This window comes from Pygocentrus nattereri, chromosome 7 (assembly GCF_015220715.1).
Source record: "Pygocentrus nattereri isolate fPygNat1 chromosome 7, fPygNat1.pri, whole genome shotgun sequence".
In the NCBI taxonomy this organism is placed as follows: domain Eukaryota; kingdom Metazoa; phylum Chordata; class Actinopteri; order Characiformes; family Serrasalmidae; genus Pygocentrus; species Pygocentrus nattereri.
Window position 1 is genome coordinate 19,360,001 of NC_051217.1, and position 22,121 is coordinate 19,382,121.

At 40.3% G+C, this 22,121-nt stretch overlaps 1 protein-coding gene across 2 annotated transcripts in view; it reads left to right on the forward strand.

The window, feature by feature from the left end:
- Positions 1–22,121, forward strand: part of sipa1l3 (signal-induced proliferation-associated 1 like 3) — a 159,905-nt gene that overhangs the window by 101,141 nt on the left and 36,643 nt on the right. For both annotated transcript variants that reach the window (XM_017708042.2, XM_017708044.2), the window contains exons 5-10: positions 5,951–6,139; positions 7,014–7,188; positions 7,994–8,097; positions 16,941–17,098; positions 17,537–18,122; positions 20,000–20,274. In XM_017708042.2, coding sequence (XP_017563531.1) covers positions 5,951–6,139; positions 7,014–7,188; positions 7,994–8,097; positions 16,941–17,098; positions 17,537–18,122; positions 20,000–20,274 — 1,487 coding nt within the window. The remainder of the gene's footprint in view (positions 1–5,950; positions 6,140–7,013; positions 7,189–7,993; positions 8,098–16,940; positions 17,099–17,536; positions 18,123–19,999; positions 20,275–22,121) is intronic.

The window sequence follows — 22,121 nt, forward strand, 5'->3', positions numbered from 1 at the left end:
TCTTTTTTGTTGCGCATGTTACATTCTTTTAACATTGCATAGCTATTTAAATGTAATTCCATAATCGCATAATTAATTACAGTTAGTTACTTAGAGATTTACTTTTAAATTTGACTTTTGCCATTCTGCACTGACAGCTGCATTTCTTTAACAGCTGTTTTGATTTCAAATTATGACAAAAATGTAAAAAACATAAAAGATTCTTTGACAAAACAATTTTTTTTTAAATTTGCGAGTAATACTGTTGCTAAATAATGCTCTGCCTATCCCTTACCTTAATTAACCTCAGTAACTTTTAAGTCTTTTAACTTTTTCCAAAATCAAATTGCATTTTGGGGCATTCAGGGGGCAGTCGTGGGCTGAAGGTTAGGGAAGGTTAGCCTTGGGACTGGTAGGTCGCCAGTTTGATCCCCTGACCCGACAGTACATGACTGAGGTGTCCTTGAGCAAGACACCTAAGCCCCAAGTGCTCCCCAGACGCTGCGGATAGGGCTGCCCTATCTGTGTGTTCACTGTCCCCTAGTGTGTGTGTTCACTAGTGTGTATGTGGTGTTTCACTGCATGGATGGGTTAAATACGGAGGTGAAATTTCCCCGTTGTGGGACTAATATGGGTCATTCAATCTTCTAATTTGTGATGAAAACAGCCTGTTTTATAATGTGGACCAGCAAAATGTACTTTTATAGATTTTTCATGCTTTCCTCTCATTATTTTAGTAACAATTAATTTTGTAGCAGTTTTCTAAACCAGTATTACAAAGTAGAAAGTTTACTAATGCAATAATCATTGAATCAAACACACAGAAATTATAAAACACAAGAGGAAACAAAACTAAGACACACATTAAAACACACTACATATGATCAGAATTTCGACTATTCTGCTAACAAATAAAAATAGCTTTTAAGCCAACTCTTAAACGGGAACTCCACCGATTTTTCAAAAGTTCTACATAATTAAATGGATAAGATGAAACCAAATTCATTCAGAGCGGTTTGGTGTGAAATGCTCCGTCCTAGAGAAACTTAGACTCGGAACGCTTTACAGTGATAGTGATAGGAACCAGGCATCTGAAGAGTTTAATGCTTCTGAAAGCTCCCTCAAAGAAAGTTATTACATGAAATGGTTATAAATACTCTTCATGACGCCTGAGACATTTTATGATAGATTTGAGTCGAAGTCTTGGCCTAACATGTCTTGTTAATCCATTTATTTTAATCTATTTATAGCCAAGGGTAAATGCGGGGTGTCGTAAGGCTAAATAGTCCCAAAACAAAACTTTTTTCAGATTTTTCACCATTTTACTATCATCAACATTACATAATACAAATCAGAGACACGTGTAAGCTCACTGGTTGTTTTGGACAGTAAATAAAACGGCTTTATTTCTGTTGTGGACATTGCGACCTCTGGTTCCTATCACCACTACTGTAAAGAAATCTGAGTCTGTAAGTGTCTCTGCCGTGAACCACTTTTACATCAAACCACTTAGAATGACTTTGTTTACATCGCAACAATGGAATTATGCAAAAAATGTGAAGAATTGGTGGAATTCCCCTTTAAAAGTGGCCATTGAGTCAGAGAGTCTAATGTCAATGGGAAGACTGTTGTAAAGTTAAGGGCACAAGCAGCAGCTGAACAGCCCCTCCCCCTTTCGCTTCAGTGTTGTCCTTGGAACAGCAAAAAGCCCTTGATAAGACCCGATACTGTAGACCTGACATTTGGTCCTCACAAAAAGATAAATACAGGAACACACATACATACAGACCACACAGACATCACATGTAACTGCGCTCAGTCTCAGGATTTACCTCAAACTAAATTTGAAAGAATTTGCTGGTACATTAAAGAGGCTTCCTCCCTCAGCCCCCTCCTAATCCTCCTCTCTGAGGCTGAAACTGGAGCTTATTGTTGTCTCTACTCACTGTGACTTGATTAGGTCAAATAAAAAGAAGCTTCTGCTGAAAGGCTATTTGAGACGGGCTCTAACACAGCTGCAGATTCATTCACATATTGGTGAACCACTTTTTACAGTAGCTATGAAATGCAGTCGTGCGCTTTGAGGGGAAACCTGTTTTTATTGTCTTTATGTATTATATTTTCATAAATATTTTTAACCCTCTATTGCACGGTGTTGCCATATGGCAACAATTGCTTTCTCAATTTTACTATAAAGCAGTAACATAAAATCTGTATTTTGCTATTTAATTGTAGAAAAATGGTCTTTTACTTCGAAAGGACAAATATTTGGCATCACATGACAAGGAATTCTTAGTTTGATGTTGCTATTACCATATATCCCAAATATCAATTGAACATGCATTAGTTTACAATATTTGTGAATATTGGTCGTACATTTTTACTAAGTAGAAGTTGGATTTGTGTGATCTTGTTTTTAATAAAATATGTTTTTAGAGAAAAAGTTGATTTTATGGTGCTATGGTATGATTGCGCATTGTTGCCATATGGCAACAATTTACCAAATAGCCCACTTAAAAAAAAATCTTAAATATTTCCATTTATTTAAGCAATTTTAAATAACAAAAAAATTTAAATTTATCATGTTTAATAGTGCAGTAGAGGGTTAATTCTGGTGGTTGCACACCATATTTGGATATAAGGAAAGCTGCAGTTGCAGTTGTGTTTTCCATTTTGTCTCGGCACAGCCATCTTTGTGGAGAGGTGTGGGTTGTTTTCAGAGCAGCGGATTCTCAATCCTCCCCTTTCTCTCCTCGTTGCTCACTAGCAGCCCAACGGAGTCACAACATTTCACACACACACAGAAAACAGCATCCTAGTTAATCTGATAAGAGTCATGGGGAAAAATGTTTCAATGATTATATGACTTAACAGTGTCTGAGTCGATATTCGTTCTGCTGGTGGAACAGCCACTAGGGGGCCTGCAGTAAGAGGTGGATTGATATTCAGACTCACATATATCTGAATGGTGATTATTAGTGATTTATTTTGTGCGAGGTAATGCCCCGTGTGTTGTGTGTGAGTGTGTGAAAAGTGCTGAGCTGTACTGGGTTTAGCCGGATTACATGGCTGCCTGGATACATCACACTCACCCTGTCTGAACAATACAGCAGTTCTAGTTCACACACACGCACACACACACACACACACACACACACACACACACACACACCAAGCCTTCATCTCCAGTCTGTCTGAACAAGACACACACACACACACACACACACACACACACACAGCAAGCCTTCATCTCCAGTCTGTCTGAACAAGACAGAGACACACACACACACACACACACACACACCCCACACACAGTATTTAGCATTGTCTGCAGGCTGATACTGGCTTCATCATTCAACATTCTGACAAGGTTTTGGATCAAATTTGAATGGAGGAAAATAATGACTGTAATTACGGTTCTGCATATTCTGCTAATGAGACAAGCGCTGGGAGTCAGGAGTGCTGGAGTGAGTTCAGTGATTTCACATTTTTTATTTTTTGCTGTGCTAAAGCAGCACTTTGCACTGGCACTTCCTTCAGGATGTGCTTATCTAGTTTTATTGAAATATTCTATTCCATTTTGTCTCTACCCAAACAATCATAACACTACAAAAGCTTTACCAAAATTTATAGTACTGACCATTTTAGCAGAACTCAAAAATGCTAGACAGTACAGTGTCTAGCAAAGTGTCTTTGAACAGCTCTATACACAGAAAATCATAATATTTTTATTAAAACAGAAGATAGGTGTTTCGTTAGTGACCAACTTTGGAACACATTTACTTCAAAACAATGGGATCTAACTGCTCACCATGTGGCCATGAGGGACAGGGATACAGTCTCACTTCCTGCTCTAAAATAAAGAGGTGTGGCTAAAACAAGGCCCCGCCTACTGAGTAATACTTTTTTCTTTTTTTTTTTCTGTGTTATGGTAGTGACTTTTAAAAATGAAATCTTTCATCCTCACTAAAAAAATAAAAAACATCATTAAAATAATTAAGCGTGAATTTGTATAGATGTAGGAGTTAGGACACTCACCTCAACAGAAAGTACACTATGAAGGATTATTTTGTATTGTTGGAGGGGGGGGGCTTGTATGCTGTGTCTGATCCACTCATACCAGCACAACATGCACTAACACAACACCACCACGTTAGTGTTACTGAGAATGATCCACCACCCAAATAGTACCTGCTCTGTGAGGGTCCGTGGGGGTCCTGACCTCTAAAGAACAGGGTGAAAGGGGGCTAACAAAGTATCAGAGAAACAGATGGACTACAGTCTGTAACTGTAGAACTACAAAGTGCAGCTGATAAAATGGACAATGATCATAGAAACAAGGAGGTGGTCATGATGTTATGCCTGATCTGTGTGTGTGGGGACTGTCTTTACTCAAACATACTGAGCATACGTAGTCATTCCTAGCCTGTATGCAGCTTCAGCCACACATGCTGTCTTCTAGACTCCCACATGCCTCTCTGTGCTGCGTCACTGCAGAACCTGCTTTGAAGTTAAAGCTCTAAATGATCATCAGAGATCAGAAAGGCACTGCGGGGCTTTGGGGTTAGAGGAGTGTGACTGTCCATGTGACCCAGCACATGGCATCAAAAACCACAACAATGCAGGAAACCAGCCAAAGCCCTGCTGCTTCAGTCCCAGAGCAGCGTATTTTAGCTTCACTCTCTCATTCATACGGTGCTGTTTTCCAGTGTTGTGGAGTAGGTGGGGTTTTCTGGAAAAAGCAGAGCTATCCAGTGTGTGAGATTTATGCAGTGAGTGAGGGGAGAGAGTGCTGAAGATGCTCTGGTGGTGAAATGATGCCACACAGTGGAAGCTGCAGGCTAAAGCTATCATGCCTCGAATGACCACCTGAAATTTAATAGAAAGTGTGTGGTGTGCTCTGTGTTTAAGGGTGTAACATGGTGTCAGAAAATCATAAAAATCAATCGAAACATCGTTTCAGAAATTAGATGATCCCTCAGACCCCTCAGCATCTTACCAAGGGTCTCTCAATGTCCATCTTTTGGGTAAACATGAAGTTGGGGGGGGGGGGGGGGGGGCCTAATTAGTACTTAGTATCAGAATTAGCATAGGTTTTTGCAGTATGTGTTTCTCTGTCTATCGTATAAATCATGCTAACATGTAATTGATATTAATAATATTTCATTTTATATGTACTTTATATACTTTATTCAGTAGATTGAATACTTTATGTGCTTTATTCAGTATTACATTTATTGGTCTATTCATCATGTATTATATGTATCCAGTTACCAGCTGCCCTTTACATGTGTGATGATGACAAATGGAAATAGTCAAAAATGAATTGTAATAAAATAGATTTACATTAATATACGAGTAGAAATGATAGGATTTTTTTTACTGTCTTGTAAAGTTACCTTTATGAAATTATACATATATAATGTGCTATGTCAGCTGTTTTATTTTAAGTTTATTTTTTGTACTCCATTATTATTTTATTGAATATTTAATTTGGCTTTAAAAACTTAGCTTTATGTTTCTTGTTTTCTTATTATTATTATATTATTCTTATTCCATGATTATACATATACATATGATTATGTACCTCTTCCACTTATTCCACCAATCGACCAAATAGCTGTTTTCTCACCATCAACCAAGTATACCAGCAACACCTCAGTAGTCCCCTGGGATAGCATAGTATAGCATTGGCCTTGTAACATCTTAGCAATCACCTGGGATACCATACACACCAACTGCAATAACCTCATGTCTACCAAGCAGTGGCCAAACAACTAGCTGGAATACTATAACAACTGCCTGGAATTACAACACGAACCCAATTAAGTTATCAAAAACAATCCACTTTGTTCTGTAACTACTGTAACTTTTCCAGCGTTACTGGCCGTTTGTTCACAAACGTTCCCTATCTAGTTTTTCTCTGTTGAACTGCATTTTAACCTGTATGTCAAATGGCCTCTCTCTGTAGTTGGTGACGTTGCGAGGAGCTGTGCTGGAGGATGCTGTCCCTTCCACAACTCGCCACGGGACGGTTCGGGGTTTACCGCTGAAGGAGGTGCTGGAGTATGTCCTACCTGAGCTGAGTGTGTCCTGCCTGCGGCTCGCTCTCAGCACCCCTAAAGTCACTGAGCAGCTTCTCAAACTGGATGAACAAGGGGTGAGAGACGCCTCAGATTACAGCACAAATGTCATAGACCACTGTAGTCGTGCTCCATTCTGTAGTCCTCATTTGGTCCATATTAGGAACACCGGGTCTAAGCTCCTTATCACTATGGCCAGAATGAATAGGGTTTTCGGAAAAATGGCCTCTATCGCACCTAGTCTTAAATAAAAATGTTCAGAACCCGATACGTTTCATTCTGGCCATAGAGAAATGAAGCTTAGACGCTAATATGGGCAATAAGAGCACAGCTACACAACGGCGACACGACTACAGTGGTCTATTGCAATTCAGGCAACGGTTAATTTAGTTTTAAACGGTTAAATCACGTTTTGTCACTGTAACTCTATCATTCTGCTCACTACTAGTTGATTAGTAACAACAAGGATGCCAGTTAAGAGAATATAAGGATTATTCCTTCTGAGTTAACTTTGCTTATATTTCTTAAGTTATCCAGACACTTAAAACTGATGGCTCGTCAAGGGTTCTTTAGGCAAGAAAAGGTTCTATATATAATAACCCTTTGCATGCTGAAAGGGTTCTTTGATGGAAAATGTGTTGTATGTGATTCTATATAGAACCTTTTTGAAAATGGTTCTATCTAGCACCAAAATGGATTCTGTTTATACGATGTGTTTACACGATTCTGCTTGTACCCTTTTTGGTGGAATAGTTTGGCAAAAAAATCCAATAACCCCGGATTTAAGCATGTACTAAGCATGTACTACCTTAATGTTAATTTGTGGGGGGGGGGAATTTTGTTATTTATTGACTACATTAGTCTTGTTGCTTATATTGGTCTCTAATGTCCTCTGTGTGTGTGTGTGTGTGTGTGTGTGTGTGTGTGTGTGTGTGTGTGTGGCCTCGGCAGCTGAGTCAGAAGCATAAAGTGGGAATCCTGCTGTGTCGGGCAGATCAGAGTACAGAAGAGGAGATGTATAATAATGAGGAGGCCACACCTGCTTTTACTGAATTCCTGCAGCTCCTGGGGGACACTGTGTGTCTGAGGGGCTTCAGCAAATACGCTGCACAACTGGACACCAAGAGTGAGTGTCTGCACAAACGGGTTTGTTTATGTAGAATGTCAGGATGTGGAGTGATGCATGTTTCTCATATATCAGCACCTGAGAAAAAGAGATTTTAAAAGCTTAAAGTTTTTAGAAAACTGTAATATCGCAGTAAATATGCATAACATTAATACAGTCTGTATTGATTTTCCTCATGGCAACCTAGTATTTTTTTAGTTATTATCCAGTACCAAATTTGACTAATCACTGCTTCATTATGTTAAATCAAGTGTGCTGGTGATGAAAATTAGTAAATCCATAGGATGGCTGGGATATCCAGGAGAAATCTGGAACCAGACTTGCACATATATATATATATATATATATATATATATATATATATATATATATATGTGTGTGTGTGTGTGTGTGTGTGTGTGTGTGTGTGTGTGTGTGTACTGGATAATAACTACAAATAATACTGGGTTGCCATGAGGCAAAACCTAACCCTAATATCAACTAAATGTTTTGCCTTTTCAAATAAATAAATAAAAAGACAAAACCCAGAGCTTCTATAAAAAGTGGGAGCCACTCAGTAATTTAATTGAAGTCATTCTGGGAATGTGTATTATGTGAACGACTCCTCCTTTAAACTGCTTTATACGGATATGGACTGTAATTATATGATAACATAATTATATAACAATAATGATGCCTCTTGTTCATACAACCTCTGTCCCTTTCTTCAGGAACATTGTAGATGATTATATTACCTGGATATCTAGTTACATTTCCTAATTCTCAGTGAACTCTGTGTATCTTGTGTGTGCGTATGTGGGAACAGCGGACTCTACTGGAACACACTCCCTCTACACCACCTATCAGGGCTATGAGATCATGTTTCACGTCTCTACGATGCTTCCATACATGCCCAATAACCCCCAACAGGTAAGAAACGCCTCAGTAGAGTCTGCAGATGTTTGGGTGCCATAGTCAAATTACGTTTTGTTGATTTTCTAAGTGAAAGTGAACACATCCTCTACAGATGACACACTACTGCACATGTTAAGGTACTGTTTATTTCCTGAACTTAATGTACTGGGAAAAAAATCTAATAAAACATAAATCTGGCCTGTGCAAATGTAATGGCGCGTTTAACGGTTAATGCTTTCGTTTTTTCCAATATGTTAAACTTGGCAGATAAGTGAATAAAAAGGAATAGAAATGGAAATATTTAAATGTACTCCCTGTCGAGGATGTGTTTCAACAAACATGCCATTTTCCATCGTAGAGAATAGCAATTTAACCAAGTAGAGAGCCATTTGTGCATTCATATGGTTCTATATAAAACGTTGCCTTTACTAAAGAACCCTTAGAAGAACCATACAGGTGTATGCAAAAGTTTGAATATGTCTGGTCAAATTAGATGTTTGGTGATTTTCTTATATCCTTTATGGACACATTCTCTACAGAGAACACACTACTGCACATATAATGCATTTTCTATTTATTTTCTGACTTGAACATACTGGGAAAAAATACAATGCAATGGAAATACAATGGAAAATGTGCAGTTTCTTTTGCACAGGCCACATTTTGTGTTTTATTTTTTTCAATATGCTAAATTCAGCAAATAAACAGTAATTGTGCCTAAAATGGCACAGACATGTGTTCTCAGTTGAGCAGGCATGTCAAACTGGGGACCTTCCTAGCCAAAGTTTGTGTTAACCTTCAGCTAACTGAATTCAGGTCATGAAGGTCTTACTAATTAGTTGATAAGCTGAATCAGGTGTGTTTAATGACGCGGTGCTGAAGTCTGCAGTGTTTTGGCCCACGAGGCCTGGAGCCTGACACACGTGCTGTAGACTTATTTTGACTTAGAATGTTCAAATGAAAACATTTGCATACACCTGTATTTAGCATGTTTATAATCTCTATCTGCTGCATCTGTAGCAGCCAAACTACCACAGACAGCAGTGGATACATTTCCCTGTACTTATTAATATAAGCACCTGCTTTTTTGTTTGATTATATAATACAGATGTGATGCGTAAACACGCACTGGAGTTTTCCAAGTTATTACAAACAAACTATCATTTGTATTAAAAACATTTTGAACCTTATTATTATTATTATTATTATTATCATCATCATAATCATCATCATCATCATTGGCCCCTCCCTTTCTTTAAAACAGCCACTCTTGAGAGCTGTACACTTTTAGAAATAATGGTACCGTACAGGTACATTTTTCATTCAACAGGGTACAAACAATGTAAATGTACAGCAGTGGATTTGAGGTCCAACTATGCACCTTAAATAAGTTTTTCAAGGTGAAAAGTTCATATTTGTTCCTTTCCTTAACCGAGTGTGTTATAAGAGAACAGTACAATAAAAAGCCTGGAGACGTGGCAGGGTGTGTGGAGTCAGTACAGCTTAGAAAATATCGTTTCAGTGGGTTATAGTTCAGTTATGTTCCCTAACTGAAGGTACCGAGATGTACCCTTGAGGGAGCCACCCCAGTGACAAGAGGGGGACTGTCCCAGTGACATGTTCATTCCTTATTTTCTAAGAGTGTAGAGCTGCACTCCAGAGGTTCCTTAATAGTTCTTGGCTTGGAAGTATGGTTCTAAAAAGAAGCCTTTAGTGGATGTAGAACCTTTGCATTGCGCAGGGATTCTCATCTGATTTACCAAAATGGTTAATCCATTGAAAGGTTCTTTAGGGAACCAAAAGTGGTTCTTTTGTGTTGTCAATCCAGTGGATTTTTCGGGACCTCTAGCTGTCAAGCGTAGCTTCAGTCAGTGGCGTGTTTCTGAAGCCCATGGAGTACAAACAGTAAATATACTGGAATATTTGTTTTTTTAAAGCGGTTCTCCGTGAGGCCGAGTTTCTGTCAGTCTGCTTTCAGTTTCTGTGTGTGCGGAGTTCTTTGTAAAGCCTCTTTGTTTTCTCTGTGCTCTTCCTCTTTGCTCTCGCCAGCGTGGATCAGGGTGTGGTTCACTCACTGTTTTCATATTTCCATGCTGTGAATAATACAGCAGTGATGTGTCGCCTGTTGTGTGAGAGGCGTTTGTATCCGTGTGTGTGAGGCATGTGCTGATATAAAACATACGAAGAAAAGACACTAGATATATAATACATGCGTATACATGTAGTGTTCTAAATAAGACAAGATAATCTTTTATTAGTCCCACAACAGGGAAATTCCCAGCATTACAGCAGCAAAGGGAGAGCAAGGTGCTCAATAAGAGAATTAACAGACTAAATTAACAAACCTTGTTAATTACTTAAATAGGTTTTACAGTTTGTTACTTCTTATTATATAGGCAACATGCGCCGATCAGGCATAACATTATGACCACCTCCTTGTTTCTACAGTCATTGTCCATTTTATGAGCTCCACTTACTGTATAGCTGCACTTTGTATTCTACAATTACAGACTGTAGTCCAACTGTTTCTCTGATACTTTGCTACCCCTTTTACCCTGTTCTTCAGTGGTCAGGACCCCCATGGACCCTCACAGAGCAGGTATTATTTGGGTGGTGGATCATTCTCAGCACTGCAGTAACACTGACGTGGTGGTGGTGTGTTAGTGTGTGCTGCGCTGGTCTGAGTGGATCAGACGCAGCAGTGCTGCTGGAGTTTTTAAACACTTCAGTGTCACTGCTGGACTGAGAATAGTCCACCAACCAAAAATATCCAGCCAAGAGCGTTCTGTGGGCAGCGTTCTGTGGGCAGCGTCCTGTGACCACTGATGAAGGACTAGAGGATGATGAGCTATCGTCTCTGCCTTTACATGTACAAGGTGGAACAACAAAGCAGGTTTGTCTAATAGAGTGGACAGTGAGTGGACACAGTGTTTAAAAACTCCTTTTATATAGAATTCATAGTTCTGTGTAGATTCTTCAGATTGACAGAGAGTGTGTTATATATGGTTCTATAAAAATAGAAGAAAATGGTTCTGATTAGCACTAAAAGGGGTTCTTCTATTGTTGTGCTGTCAAGGCTCACACTTAAAAAAAGATGATTCAACAAGTGCTATTTAGTAAAGTAAATGTTTTTATATAGAACCATGACCACTTAAAGAACCCTTTGCATGATTAAAGGGTTCTTTTCATCGGAGAGTTTTTTATGTGGTTCTAACCTTTTTGAAAAGAATTCTATATAGTACCAAAAAGGGTTCTTCTATTCTTACTAGCTTGATATCGTAACAACAGAAGAGCCCTTTTTGGTGCGCTATAGAACCCTATTCAAAAAGGTTTAACATTGCAAAGAACCCTTTAATTATGCAGTGGGCTCTTTGAGTGTTCATGGTTCTATATAGAACCATTTTCCTTACCGAAGAACCCTAGAAGAACCATCTTTTTTATTTCTTGTTTTATTTTTAGTTTCATTTTCAAAATGCACAACACATTCTGTTTCAATCTGAAGAACCATTTCACCATGCAAAGAACCATTTATGCATGAAATGGTTCTATATAGAACTCATGGTTGTGGATAGATCCATTGCCTGTACTAAAGAACCCCTGAAGAACCTTTTTTTTCAGGTTTGTAAGCTGTGCAACACTAGGTACTAGCTTTCTTAGCTAGGTACTAGCACAGCTCTCACTGCAGAAATACCAGAGCAGAATGATGCTGTGTTTACGTTTTGCTGTTGGAAAAAAGTGCTTTTTCTGGCCTTTCTGGACGTTACCATGGTGATAGCACTGTCAAAAATTGGTGATGATCACTTTGGCGGTCGCTTTTATTTGTGTAAAATGGAAAGAAGGCACAAGGATCAAGAACTCAGCACCTTTGGGTTCTTCCTGAACTAAAAGAGGCCAAGATGAAATACATTTAGTACATTTTTATTGGCCTCAAAGGACTTTTTTCTTGTGAGCAGTTACAAGTTACTGCCTTTACAGTGAAACCTAATGTTTGTCCACAATAATACTGTGCTTGCTGAATGTGACAGTACACCTTGTTGTTGGCTCGAGTTCAAGCATGCATTTGATACGACTGGACAGTATGCGCACATTGTGTGAGAGGTGAACTTTATTTAACCCTTGTGTGGTGTTGGGATCCGTGGGACCCATTTTCAATGTTTACCAAAAGAAAAAACTATGTGATTTATTATGTCAAGCTCAAATTCCTTGACCTTTGCTCATTTTCTGTGAAGAACATATAAAATACCATGTTTTCAGTGAGTTCACACTATTTGCCCCCCAACAAATTTACATTACACATGTGGGGGTTGCGGTCAACCCGGAGGGAGTAAAAGTGTGGAGGTGCTGTGTCCCTTTACTCTGTTCCCCTCCTACACGGCCTGCTGTTTGTGTGTGTGTGTGAGGATGGACAACAGGCTGCTGACTGGCTACAGCTGCTAAAGGAGAACCCTATGCTGAACACTTGTGATATTTCAAACATCTGGTACTTTTACAAAGATTGTTATGGCTGTATTGATTTAAAGAACTAATAATGCGGTGGGTCCACCATGCCAGTCACAGACACATCAACACCACATGGTTATGGCTGAACATAACTGTGTTTTAATTCACATGGTTATTTGTTATAGTTTTGTTTGTAGTCTGGCATGTTCTAAAAGCTCAAAGATATGCCCTGTTTGTGGAGTTTGCCATTACTGTCCTACATAAATGTTGGTCTCTATTCACAGTAGGCTGCAGAGGGCAGTGTTGAGCTATTCAGTCAGTCATGCATCTCTCAGTCCTGTGGATCTCCAGAGCCCCTTTACATGGAGCCTGACCACATTTTAATCACCTGATTGCACCAGAAACAAGACTGTGAAACACCACTGCCTGTGAACCAATGAGTGCGATCACAGCTAAAAATGTTAATGAAATATTTTTTTAAATGATTTTGAAAAAATTAAATATATTACATTTCTATCCATCTGTCTATCTGACTTGTTTGACTGACTGTCTGTCTAGATATGTGTCTCTCTTTCTCTCTCTCGTTTCGTCTCTGTCTCTCTCTTTCTGGGTTGAGGGAGGTAACCTCAGGTAGCCTCAGGCTCTGTGAGTCTCTCTGGACTCTCAGTAAGAAGAGTGTTGGTCACATGTTTTAGTGTATGAATCTGTGTGTTTGAGAGTGAACTATTTGAAGAGTGTCTGTTAGGTGTGCATTGATTGTTCATTTTTATGGCCAATTTCAATTTGGATACATTTTTTTGACTGATTTTTATTGGCCAAAAACAATAAAGTGGTTTATTTTCTCTTTACCCAAAGCTTTTACTTTGTGAGTAAACAAATAAGCATGTATATATGTATATTTACAGCTTTTAGCAGGTGTGGCATAAAATTGCTTTGTTGTCCACTCATGTATCTTAGCTGGTACATTTACACTGTGGCCTAAAAGTTCAGCTCAGGTGTTTTAGCCACACACTTTGCTAAGATATGTATAAAATCAAGAATATAGCCATGCAGTCTTTACAGACAAACACTGGCAATAGAATGACTCGTACTACAAAGCTCAGTGATTTAAGTGTGGCACATATCATAGGCTGCCACAAGTCAGTTTGTGAAATGTCTGCTCTGCTAGATCTGCCCCAGTCAACTGTAAGTGCTATTGTAATGAAATGGAATAATCTAGGAGCAACAATAAATCAGCTACGAAAGGTAAACCATACATGCCTGTTCTGTCACTTTCACAGTTCCAAACTTTGTCTACAAGCAACATTGATACGAGCATTGAAAAGCTTCTAGAAATGGGTTTTCAAAGCTGAGCAAGCCTAAAATCACTATGCATGATGGCAAATGCTGACTGGAGTGGTGTAAAGCGTGATGTCACTGGATCACTAGCAGCGGAAATGTGTTTGCTGGAGTGAATCATGCTTTACTGGGTTTTGTGGATGCCAAGAGAACGCTACCTACTAGAATGCATAGTGCCAGCAGTAAAATTTGGTAGCGAAGGGATAATCATCTGGGGATGTTTATCAGGGTTTCGGCCCATTAGTTCCAGTGAAGAATAATATTAATGCTACAGCATATAAAGATGTTTTAAGCATGTACATGCTTCCAACTTTGTGACAGCAGTTTGGAGAAGGCCCTATCCTGTTCCAGCAGAACTGTGAGCTGCATAAGACATGGTTTGAATTTGGTGTGGGGGAACTCCAGTTGCCTGCACAGAGCCCTGATCTCAACCCCACCGAACACTTTTGGAATAAACTTGAACATTGATTGTGAGCCAGGCCTTCTTATCCAACACAAATGTCTGACCTCACAAATGCTCTTTTGACTGAATGGGCACAAATTCCCACAGACACACTGTAAAAATCTTGTGGAAAGCTTCCCAGAAGAGTGGAGACTGTTATAGCTGCAAAGGAGGCCAACTCCATAATAATGCCCATGGTTTTGGCATGAGATCCATCAAGCTCATATTCGTGTGATGGTTAAGTGTCCACATTCTTTTGGCCATATAGTGTATTTTCAAGTAGAAAATCAACAAAAGCGTAATTTGACTGAGGGTGTTCAAACTTTTTCAGACCCCCGTGTAATCTGTCTTATATGACTCTCGTGCTCGTTGTTCTGTAGAGAAATGGGCTGTTTAGTTTGTACTGCTGTGACTCAGTGTTGAGGCCTGTCACTCAGACACACACACGGTTATTAATAGCTCTGGATAATGAACACGTCTTTTAGTAAACACTCTTTCACTGCGCTGTCAGATCCCTCATTCTTTCATCTCTGCTGTTATGAGATCAAATGAGGACTCACACATGGTGTTCAGATTTATCTGTAAGCCAGACTGAGCTCTGAGCAGAGCTGTAGAATAAAGCAGGTAGTGTTATTTAGGGCAGTGCTGTAATTTTTTGTTTTACATCTCTGTAATGCTCTGCCCAGACCACTAGGGGTATGAACACACATCAGTACATCATAATGTGCCAATCTGTTAATTTAGCACTGATTAATACACTAGTTTTGAAATGTTAGATTCACATACAGTATTATTCAGTAAAGTGTGTGCACATACGTTGGCCAAAACAAAACTAGGCAACGCTACTTGGACAAAAGTATTGGGACACCTACACATAACACACACAGGAGCTTTTATGACATCCCATTCTAAATCCATAGGAATTAATATGGAGTTGCACACCCCCCCCCCCCCCCCCCCCCCCCCTTTTCAGCTGTATCAGCTTCATCTCTTCTGGGGAAGCTTTCTACAAGATTTTGGAGAGTATCTGAGGGAATTTTTGCTCATTCATCCAGAAGAACATTTGCTTAGTCAGACACTGATGTTGGACAAGACGGTCTGGCTTGCAATCTCTGTTCTAGTTCATCCCAAAGGTGTTGGATGGGGTTCAGGTCAGGGCACTGTGAGGGCCAGTCAAGTTCTTCCACACCAAACTCAACCAGCAATGCCTTTATGGACCTTGCTTTGTGCAGTGAGGCATGAAATTGTCCAAAATGTTATGGTCTGCTGAAGCATTAAGATTTACCTTCACTGGATCTAAGGGTTCTAGGCCAACCCCTGTAAAACAACCCCATATCATTACCCCTTCTCCACCAAACTTTACAGTTGGCACAGTGCAGTCAGGCAGGCAGCGTTTCCACTACTTTTATTGTCTTTAGTCCTCTACTATGTCAGCAGTTCCTCCAGTTCCTGCTATGAAATCGTTGGATTTAAAAATGACTCTGACGTTCATTAAAGTTGTCAAACAGAATTGTAGTTAAATGTGAACATTTTTTATGCATTTAGTTGTTTATTAAGTAATTGCATTCTGCTCAAACGGGATGATCTGAACCACCAGAGCACTTAGGCTGTACAGAAAGTGCTCAGAATCTTCCTCATATGGTATGTCATACTCTGGTAAACCTGCAGCAAAGGCAGTGGAGAATTTGCTCTACTGTAATTTTGTTGTTTTTAGGTGAACATAAGTTCACATCCTCTAAGTTCTAAATCCTCTGTTAATAGAGTAGGTAAATTAGAAGCTACTTAATTAGAACATTTTTCCCAACATTTTGTGTGTAGTTTCTGGTTATTTGCTGAGTAATGAGCACCCACATGTTTATGTATATGTTTATATTGGTAATGACCCACTCCCTTCTGTTTTTGCAAGTTTTGAAGAGACAGTGGGCATTTTGCTCGTAGCTTAATGGCTTATTAATGTCCAATAATGATAATAATGTTATGACCGTTAAAGGAATGAAACATTACGTAAAGATGTTATTTAATATTATTTAACATGCTGTTTAAAATTAGATTAGTCCTCTCTAGCATTGCCATCGGGTTACTTTTCAATCATGTCTAACATCAGATACATCACCCTATCACCAAGGCCTTCTGTCTGTCTGTCTGTCTGTCTGTCTGTCTGTTTGTGTGTCTGTCTATTTGTCTGTCTATCTGTCTCTATCTATCTGCCTGTTTGTCTGTGTCGCTGTCTGTCTGTCTGTCTGCCTGCATGTCTGCCTGTGTCTTATCTATATATCTGTCTGTCTCTCCATCAATCTATTCATCCATCCAATCTTTTAATTATGGTTTAGATATAAAGGTGTTGATTGAATTTCTTTGCTTGTTTTGAATCATCTTTTTTATAAGCTTGTTTTTTTTTCTGGCTTTCAGCTGTTAGCACTACTGGTTTTGTCTGTTGCATCACTCTTACCACTGTTTCTCTCTCTCTCTCTCTCTCTCTCTCTCTCTCTCTCTCTCTCTCTCTCTCTCTCTCTCTCTCTCTCTGTCTCTGTCTCTGTCTCTCTCTTTGTTTCCCTCTCTGTCTCTCTCTTTGTTTCCCTCTCTGTCTCTCTCTTTGTTTCCCTCTCTGTCTCTCTCTCTCTCTCTCTCTCTCTCTCAGCTCCTGAGGAAGAGGCATATAGGGAATGATATTGTCACCATCATCTTCCAGGAGCCAGGTGCCCTCCCTTTCACCCCCCAGAACATCCGCTCCCACTTCCAGCATGTCTTTGTTATCGTGCGCGTGCACAACCCCTGCTCAGAGAACACCTGCTACAGGTAAGCAGCATTCAGGACACTTCCAACAGCTACCAGCCGCCGGTCACCATGGCAACCATGCCCTGGCAGCAGTTGCCGTGGTTACCACACCAAAAAATCTTTTTTTAAACACATCACAAACTTGTCGGTTCATTTTCAGAGAGAATGTCTTTCCCTGTTCTTTTAAAGGGCCCATATCATGGAAAAAAGCATGTTTTTGTTTTGGTTTGTTTTGTGTTTTTTTGAGTAAGAATGAAATTTTGATGTATTATGTGAACATTGTTAACATTTTGATAAATGCCATCTGTGCTGTCCTTATTCAGGAACTAAGCTGAAAAAAGCAGCCAGTTTTGCATTCATTGTCTTTGTGATGTCACAGCCATGAATGTTTAATACTAATAATGATGATAATATTGAAGGATAACACGTGAAGTTCTTTCTCTTTCTCTCTGTCTGCAGCGTTGCTGTGACCCGTATGAAGGACGTTCCCCCGTTTGGCCCTCCACTCCCTCCCAGCAGCGCAACTTTCCGTGACCCAGCTGCTTTCCGCTCCTTTCTCCTGGCCAAGATCATTAACGCTGAAAACGCTGCTCACAAGTCAGAGAAGTTTCACGCCATGGCCACCCGTACACGGCAGGGCTATCTGCGGGACCTGGCCGAGAACTGTGTGTCCAGCACACCGCTGGACACAGCCGGCAAGCTCAACAACCTCATCTCTCTGGCCTCAAAGCGTCGTGAACGGGTGCGGGCGCGGGAGGGGCCGGAGCTTGGGGCATTAGGAGGTGTTTCCTGGCGTGTCGTGGCGCAGGATTTCAGCGGAGGGGGCGCAGAGCTTCCCTGCATCCTGGCCATCTCTGCAGAGTTTGTGGTGCTGGCTGACTGCTCCACCAAAGAGGTCGTGTTTAACTGCTTCTGCGCAGATGTTATTGGCTGGACGGCTGAACGGCTGGCACTAAAAATCTACTACGGGCGTGGAGACCATGTGGCACTGCGGGTACTTGAGGGAGGAGCCCAGGACATCAGAGAGGTGGTGCAGAGATTAAAGGTGTGTAAAGGACATCAGAGACATGAAACTAAAATAATAAAGCTCTGGTTTCTCTTCATTTGCATGCAAATCTTTCACCTTTTACTAAAGATTTCCCTGGAGGGGAACGTTGACGTATTCATGGGCTGGAGGTTAGGGAACCAGCCTCGTGACCAGAAGGTCGCCGGTTCGATCCCCAGATCCGACAGCACATGACTGAGGTGTCCTTGAGCAAGACGCCTAACCCCCAACTGCTCCCCGGGCACTGCAGATTGGGCTGCCCACCGCTCCGGGCAAGTGTGCTCACTGCCCCCTAGTGTGTGTGTGTGCTCACTAGAGGGTATGTGGTGTTTCACTTCATGGATGGGTTAAATGCGGAGGTGAAATTTACCCGTTGTGGTACTAATAAGGGTCACTTAATCTTAATCTTAATAAAAAGTCTATATAGACTTATATATATATCTTATATAAACTATATAGAGTGGCACCTAATTTTTATGATTGTTTAATCTGTCTGCTTTCGTTATTATTAATCAAACCATTATTGACTCCGCTGTGTTTTCTCACTTTGTCATGTCAGAACACAGGCTTTCAAAGTTTCACCTGTCCAGCCAGCAATTTCTTTCTTCTAAAAAGGGAAACTACCCCCAACTGAACGCCCTACTGAATACTGTGTATTGCAGTTTGTCAGAAAAATCAGGACTGGATCTGTCAGAGTGGATCATATCATTATAGAGCAACATAAAGCACCGTTTTTTTTTTTTTCATAATGAGCAATTAATGCACTTTCTATACATAATCAGCAATTCACTTGTCAGCACTCAAATCCTGCAGCTAGGGTCCATTGTTTTTTGCCCCTGATGCAGGCTAAGTAGTTTGGTTTTTGGACATACTTTTTTCCTAAATGACCTTTTTATGGTGGGTTTGATGTTGGTCTTCTCCTTAGATCTTCTCCTTCTACTTAGATCCTTAGTTATTTTTTATATTTGCATAATAAAATATATTCTAGACTTAAATGTTTTGGGGGCTGCTTATGCGAAAGAGTAATTTTATAGTGTTGTGAATGCATTAAGGTTGCATATTGTTCTAACATGGGTTCAGTAGCTGCTCCTTTTCTCTGTGAATGCGCCGTTTCTGCTAACTCAGATTTTAAACCAGAAGCGGCCCAGCCAGTGAAGAAGAATGTTTCTGTGACGGTTTTGAATTCAGTTATGAGTTGTGAGTGAAAAAAATGTGATGGTGAAAAAAAGGACGGTTTTGTATGTGATTCTGGTGGTATGTTGCACACAGCCTTGAAAAGAAATGTCAGCTCACTCACATTTTATGGGCCCATTTTTACATGAAATGTGGATCAAACACAGACGAAACACTGGCATAGTAGATTTTACCACTGCAGGCATTTAGTTCTAAAATGCACCTCACTGCCGCAGGTCATGGATAATTGCCATTTACACCATCTCTACAACAGTGGTGTGAGTAGACCACAAAAATACAAGAAAGGATTGTAACTGGATCAGGTTTGATGTAAGCCGATACCTGAACAAAGACCAGCTCCAATCCTGATCCACTGAATGGGATTCGAGCATTCCCCTACCATCAATTCGGGCAAGTGTGCTCGCTGTGCCCTAGTGTGTGTTTCACTGAGCGGATGGGTTAAATGCAGAGGTGAAATTTCCCTGTTGTGGGACTAATAAGGGTCACTTAAATTTCAAAAGAAGGTAAAGCAGTTTTTGATGGGCAGTTACTCAGTGGACGCTGGCATGGGCAAAATTAAAAATGATGTAGTTTGCATCAGAAATGACCTACTTGTCTCTGCAGTCCAGTTGCGTGCTTGATGGATCCATGCTATACATTATATATACACATGCTAACAGCTTGCATTTCCTCTCTCTGCTCAGGCTCTGACTGTTGGCTGTGAGACAGTGGACATGACGCTGAGGCGAAATGGCCTGGGTCAGCTGGGTTTCCATGTGCGCTTGGATGGCACCGTTTCGGAGGTGGAGGAATACGGCTTTGCCTGGCAGGCCGGGCTCCGTCAGGGCAGCCGGCTGGTGGAGATCTGCAAGGTTGCTGCGGTAACGCTGACTCACGAGCAGATGATCGACCTGCTACGCACTTCGGTCACTGTCAAAGTGGTCATCATCCCACCCTACGAGGAGGGTGCGGCCCGCAGGTGAGCCAGTAGAAACGTTTGGGCTGGTTAGAGAGAGATAGAAGGGGACAGTAGAATTGCATCCATTTTGGGATATTACAATAAATTATTGGACTAGATTATTATTCAATAAAGTATGTATTAATGTGTGTACTCTTTGTTTTTGACTAAAATAAAGTTCTGTGGCTTTTTAAAAATATGAACAATCAGAAAACCTAAAAGGTAAATAGGTTTCTGAACATAATTCTAAATCATAAGGAATTAATAGGACTGAATCCTCATTGTCACGGTCACTATAATTTACATAATTAATTGGGTATCATTGGATTTTTGTTTGTTTGTTGTTTTTAGTGTTTTTTGTTTGTTTGCTAAAGGCTAAGTTATAAAAATAGGCTTAAATGAATAATGGCAGAGTATTCACTGTCCAACACTAAAATATTTTACTGCAAGACATAAATAGAGCCTTCATATAAAAACTGCTGTGTGGCTAAAAATATATAGACAAATGTTTATGTCTGTAAGGCTCTGTTTCTTACTGTGAGAGAGACCAGTAGGACGTTTTGTCATTTTAAGTCATTTGTAATGCCAAAATGTGGGTTTTTAGAAATGTTCTATGCTGCTTTTAGGCAGTTATTTCATGCACATAGCCATAACCTGACCAGCGCTGCTGCAATAATGCTTAATATGCTTCTGTGGGATTTGCGATGTTATGCTAGTACCAAGCCACCAGTGGTGCATATGCACTTCACACTTATATAAGACTACTTAGACCAGCTCTGCTGAGCTACATGAACCCAACGAGCCCAATGCATCCCCACCACCCACTCACCAAAAAAAAAACCTAAAAACAGAAATAAGTCACGCTAATCCAGTTAGAGCCGATTTCTTCACTTTATAAATGTTTATGTATTGGCATTGGCAGATATGCACATTCAAAATATCAGATAGTGGTGTCAGCCCGCAATTCCCAAATCACTGCATCCGTAAACATGAACTACATTGAGGGAATGAGGGAAATGGTGTAACTCTGATTTTTAAATTATTTATTCCTTTAAATTGTGTATACTTGGTTTTGCTCTATCAGTAACACAAAATTGTATTGGTTTGTGCCTTTTTCTCTTTCCCATGTCTGTATGTATTTGTAGTAGGCGGCGCTGATTGGCTTCTGTCGTGTATACCAGCATGGTTTTGTACATTTAAAATCCATCCAGGGTCTCTGCACTGTAAACACACAAATCTGCCTATTGCACCAGTCCTGTAATCCTCAGACGGAGAAGTGCTTCCTCTGTGGGCTCTGATGCCAAAGCAAGATCTAAACACGCACAGCCAGTTTGCTCTGAACATGTGCTGAGTAGTTAACCCTCTCAAACTAACGTCTTATCTGCAGTCAATTCAGAGGGTTTGTCCCCTTTAACTCTTTCTGCCTCCAGAGTAGTCGGTGAGCGTGCACGTCCACATTGGTCAGTAAATTAACACTCTCTCTGCGTTCTGTGTTTCCTATCACTGTGTAAAAGAAGCTCCATGCTGTCTTTTCTTTCATGTGCCATTGTTGGGTGCGCTGCAATAGTTTCTGTGCAAGTGTGTGCGCACATATTCAAAGTGGAGTTGGCGTTGCTATGGAGACACATATTATTGATTTGTTTTGTCAGAGTAGCAATAAAAGGCGACTGGGTGTGAAGTATATTCCTGTGTATAAAACAGATTTCTGGTCCTGAAATCTGAGCTGCGTTCGAGGCTGTTGTAATATCCACGAAACACGCACACCTATGACCGCCTCACAACAGCTGAACTCTGTATCACTGCACCACGGCACAAAAAACCCTTGTGCTGTTAATGGAGTAATCTTTCACTCTAAAGCTGTTCACATG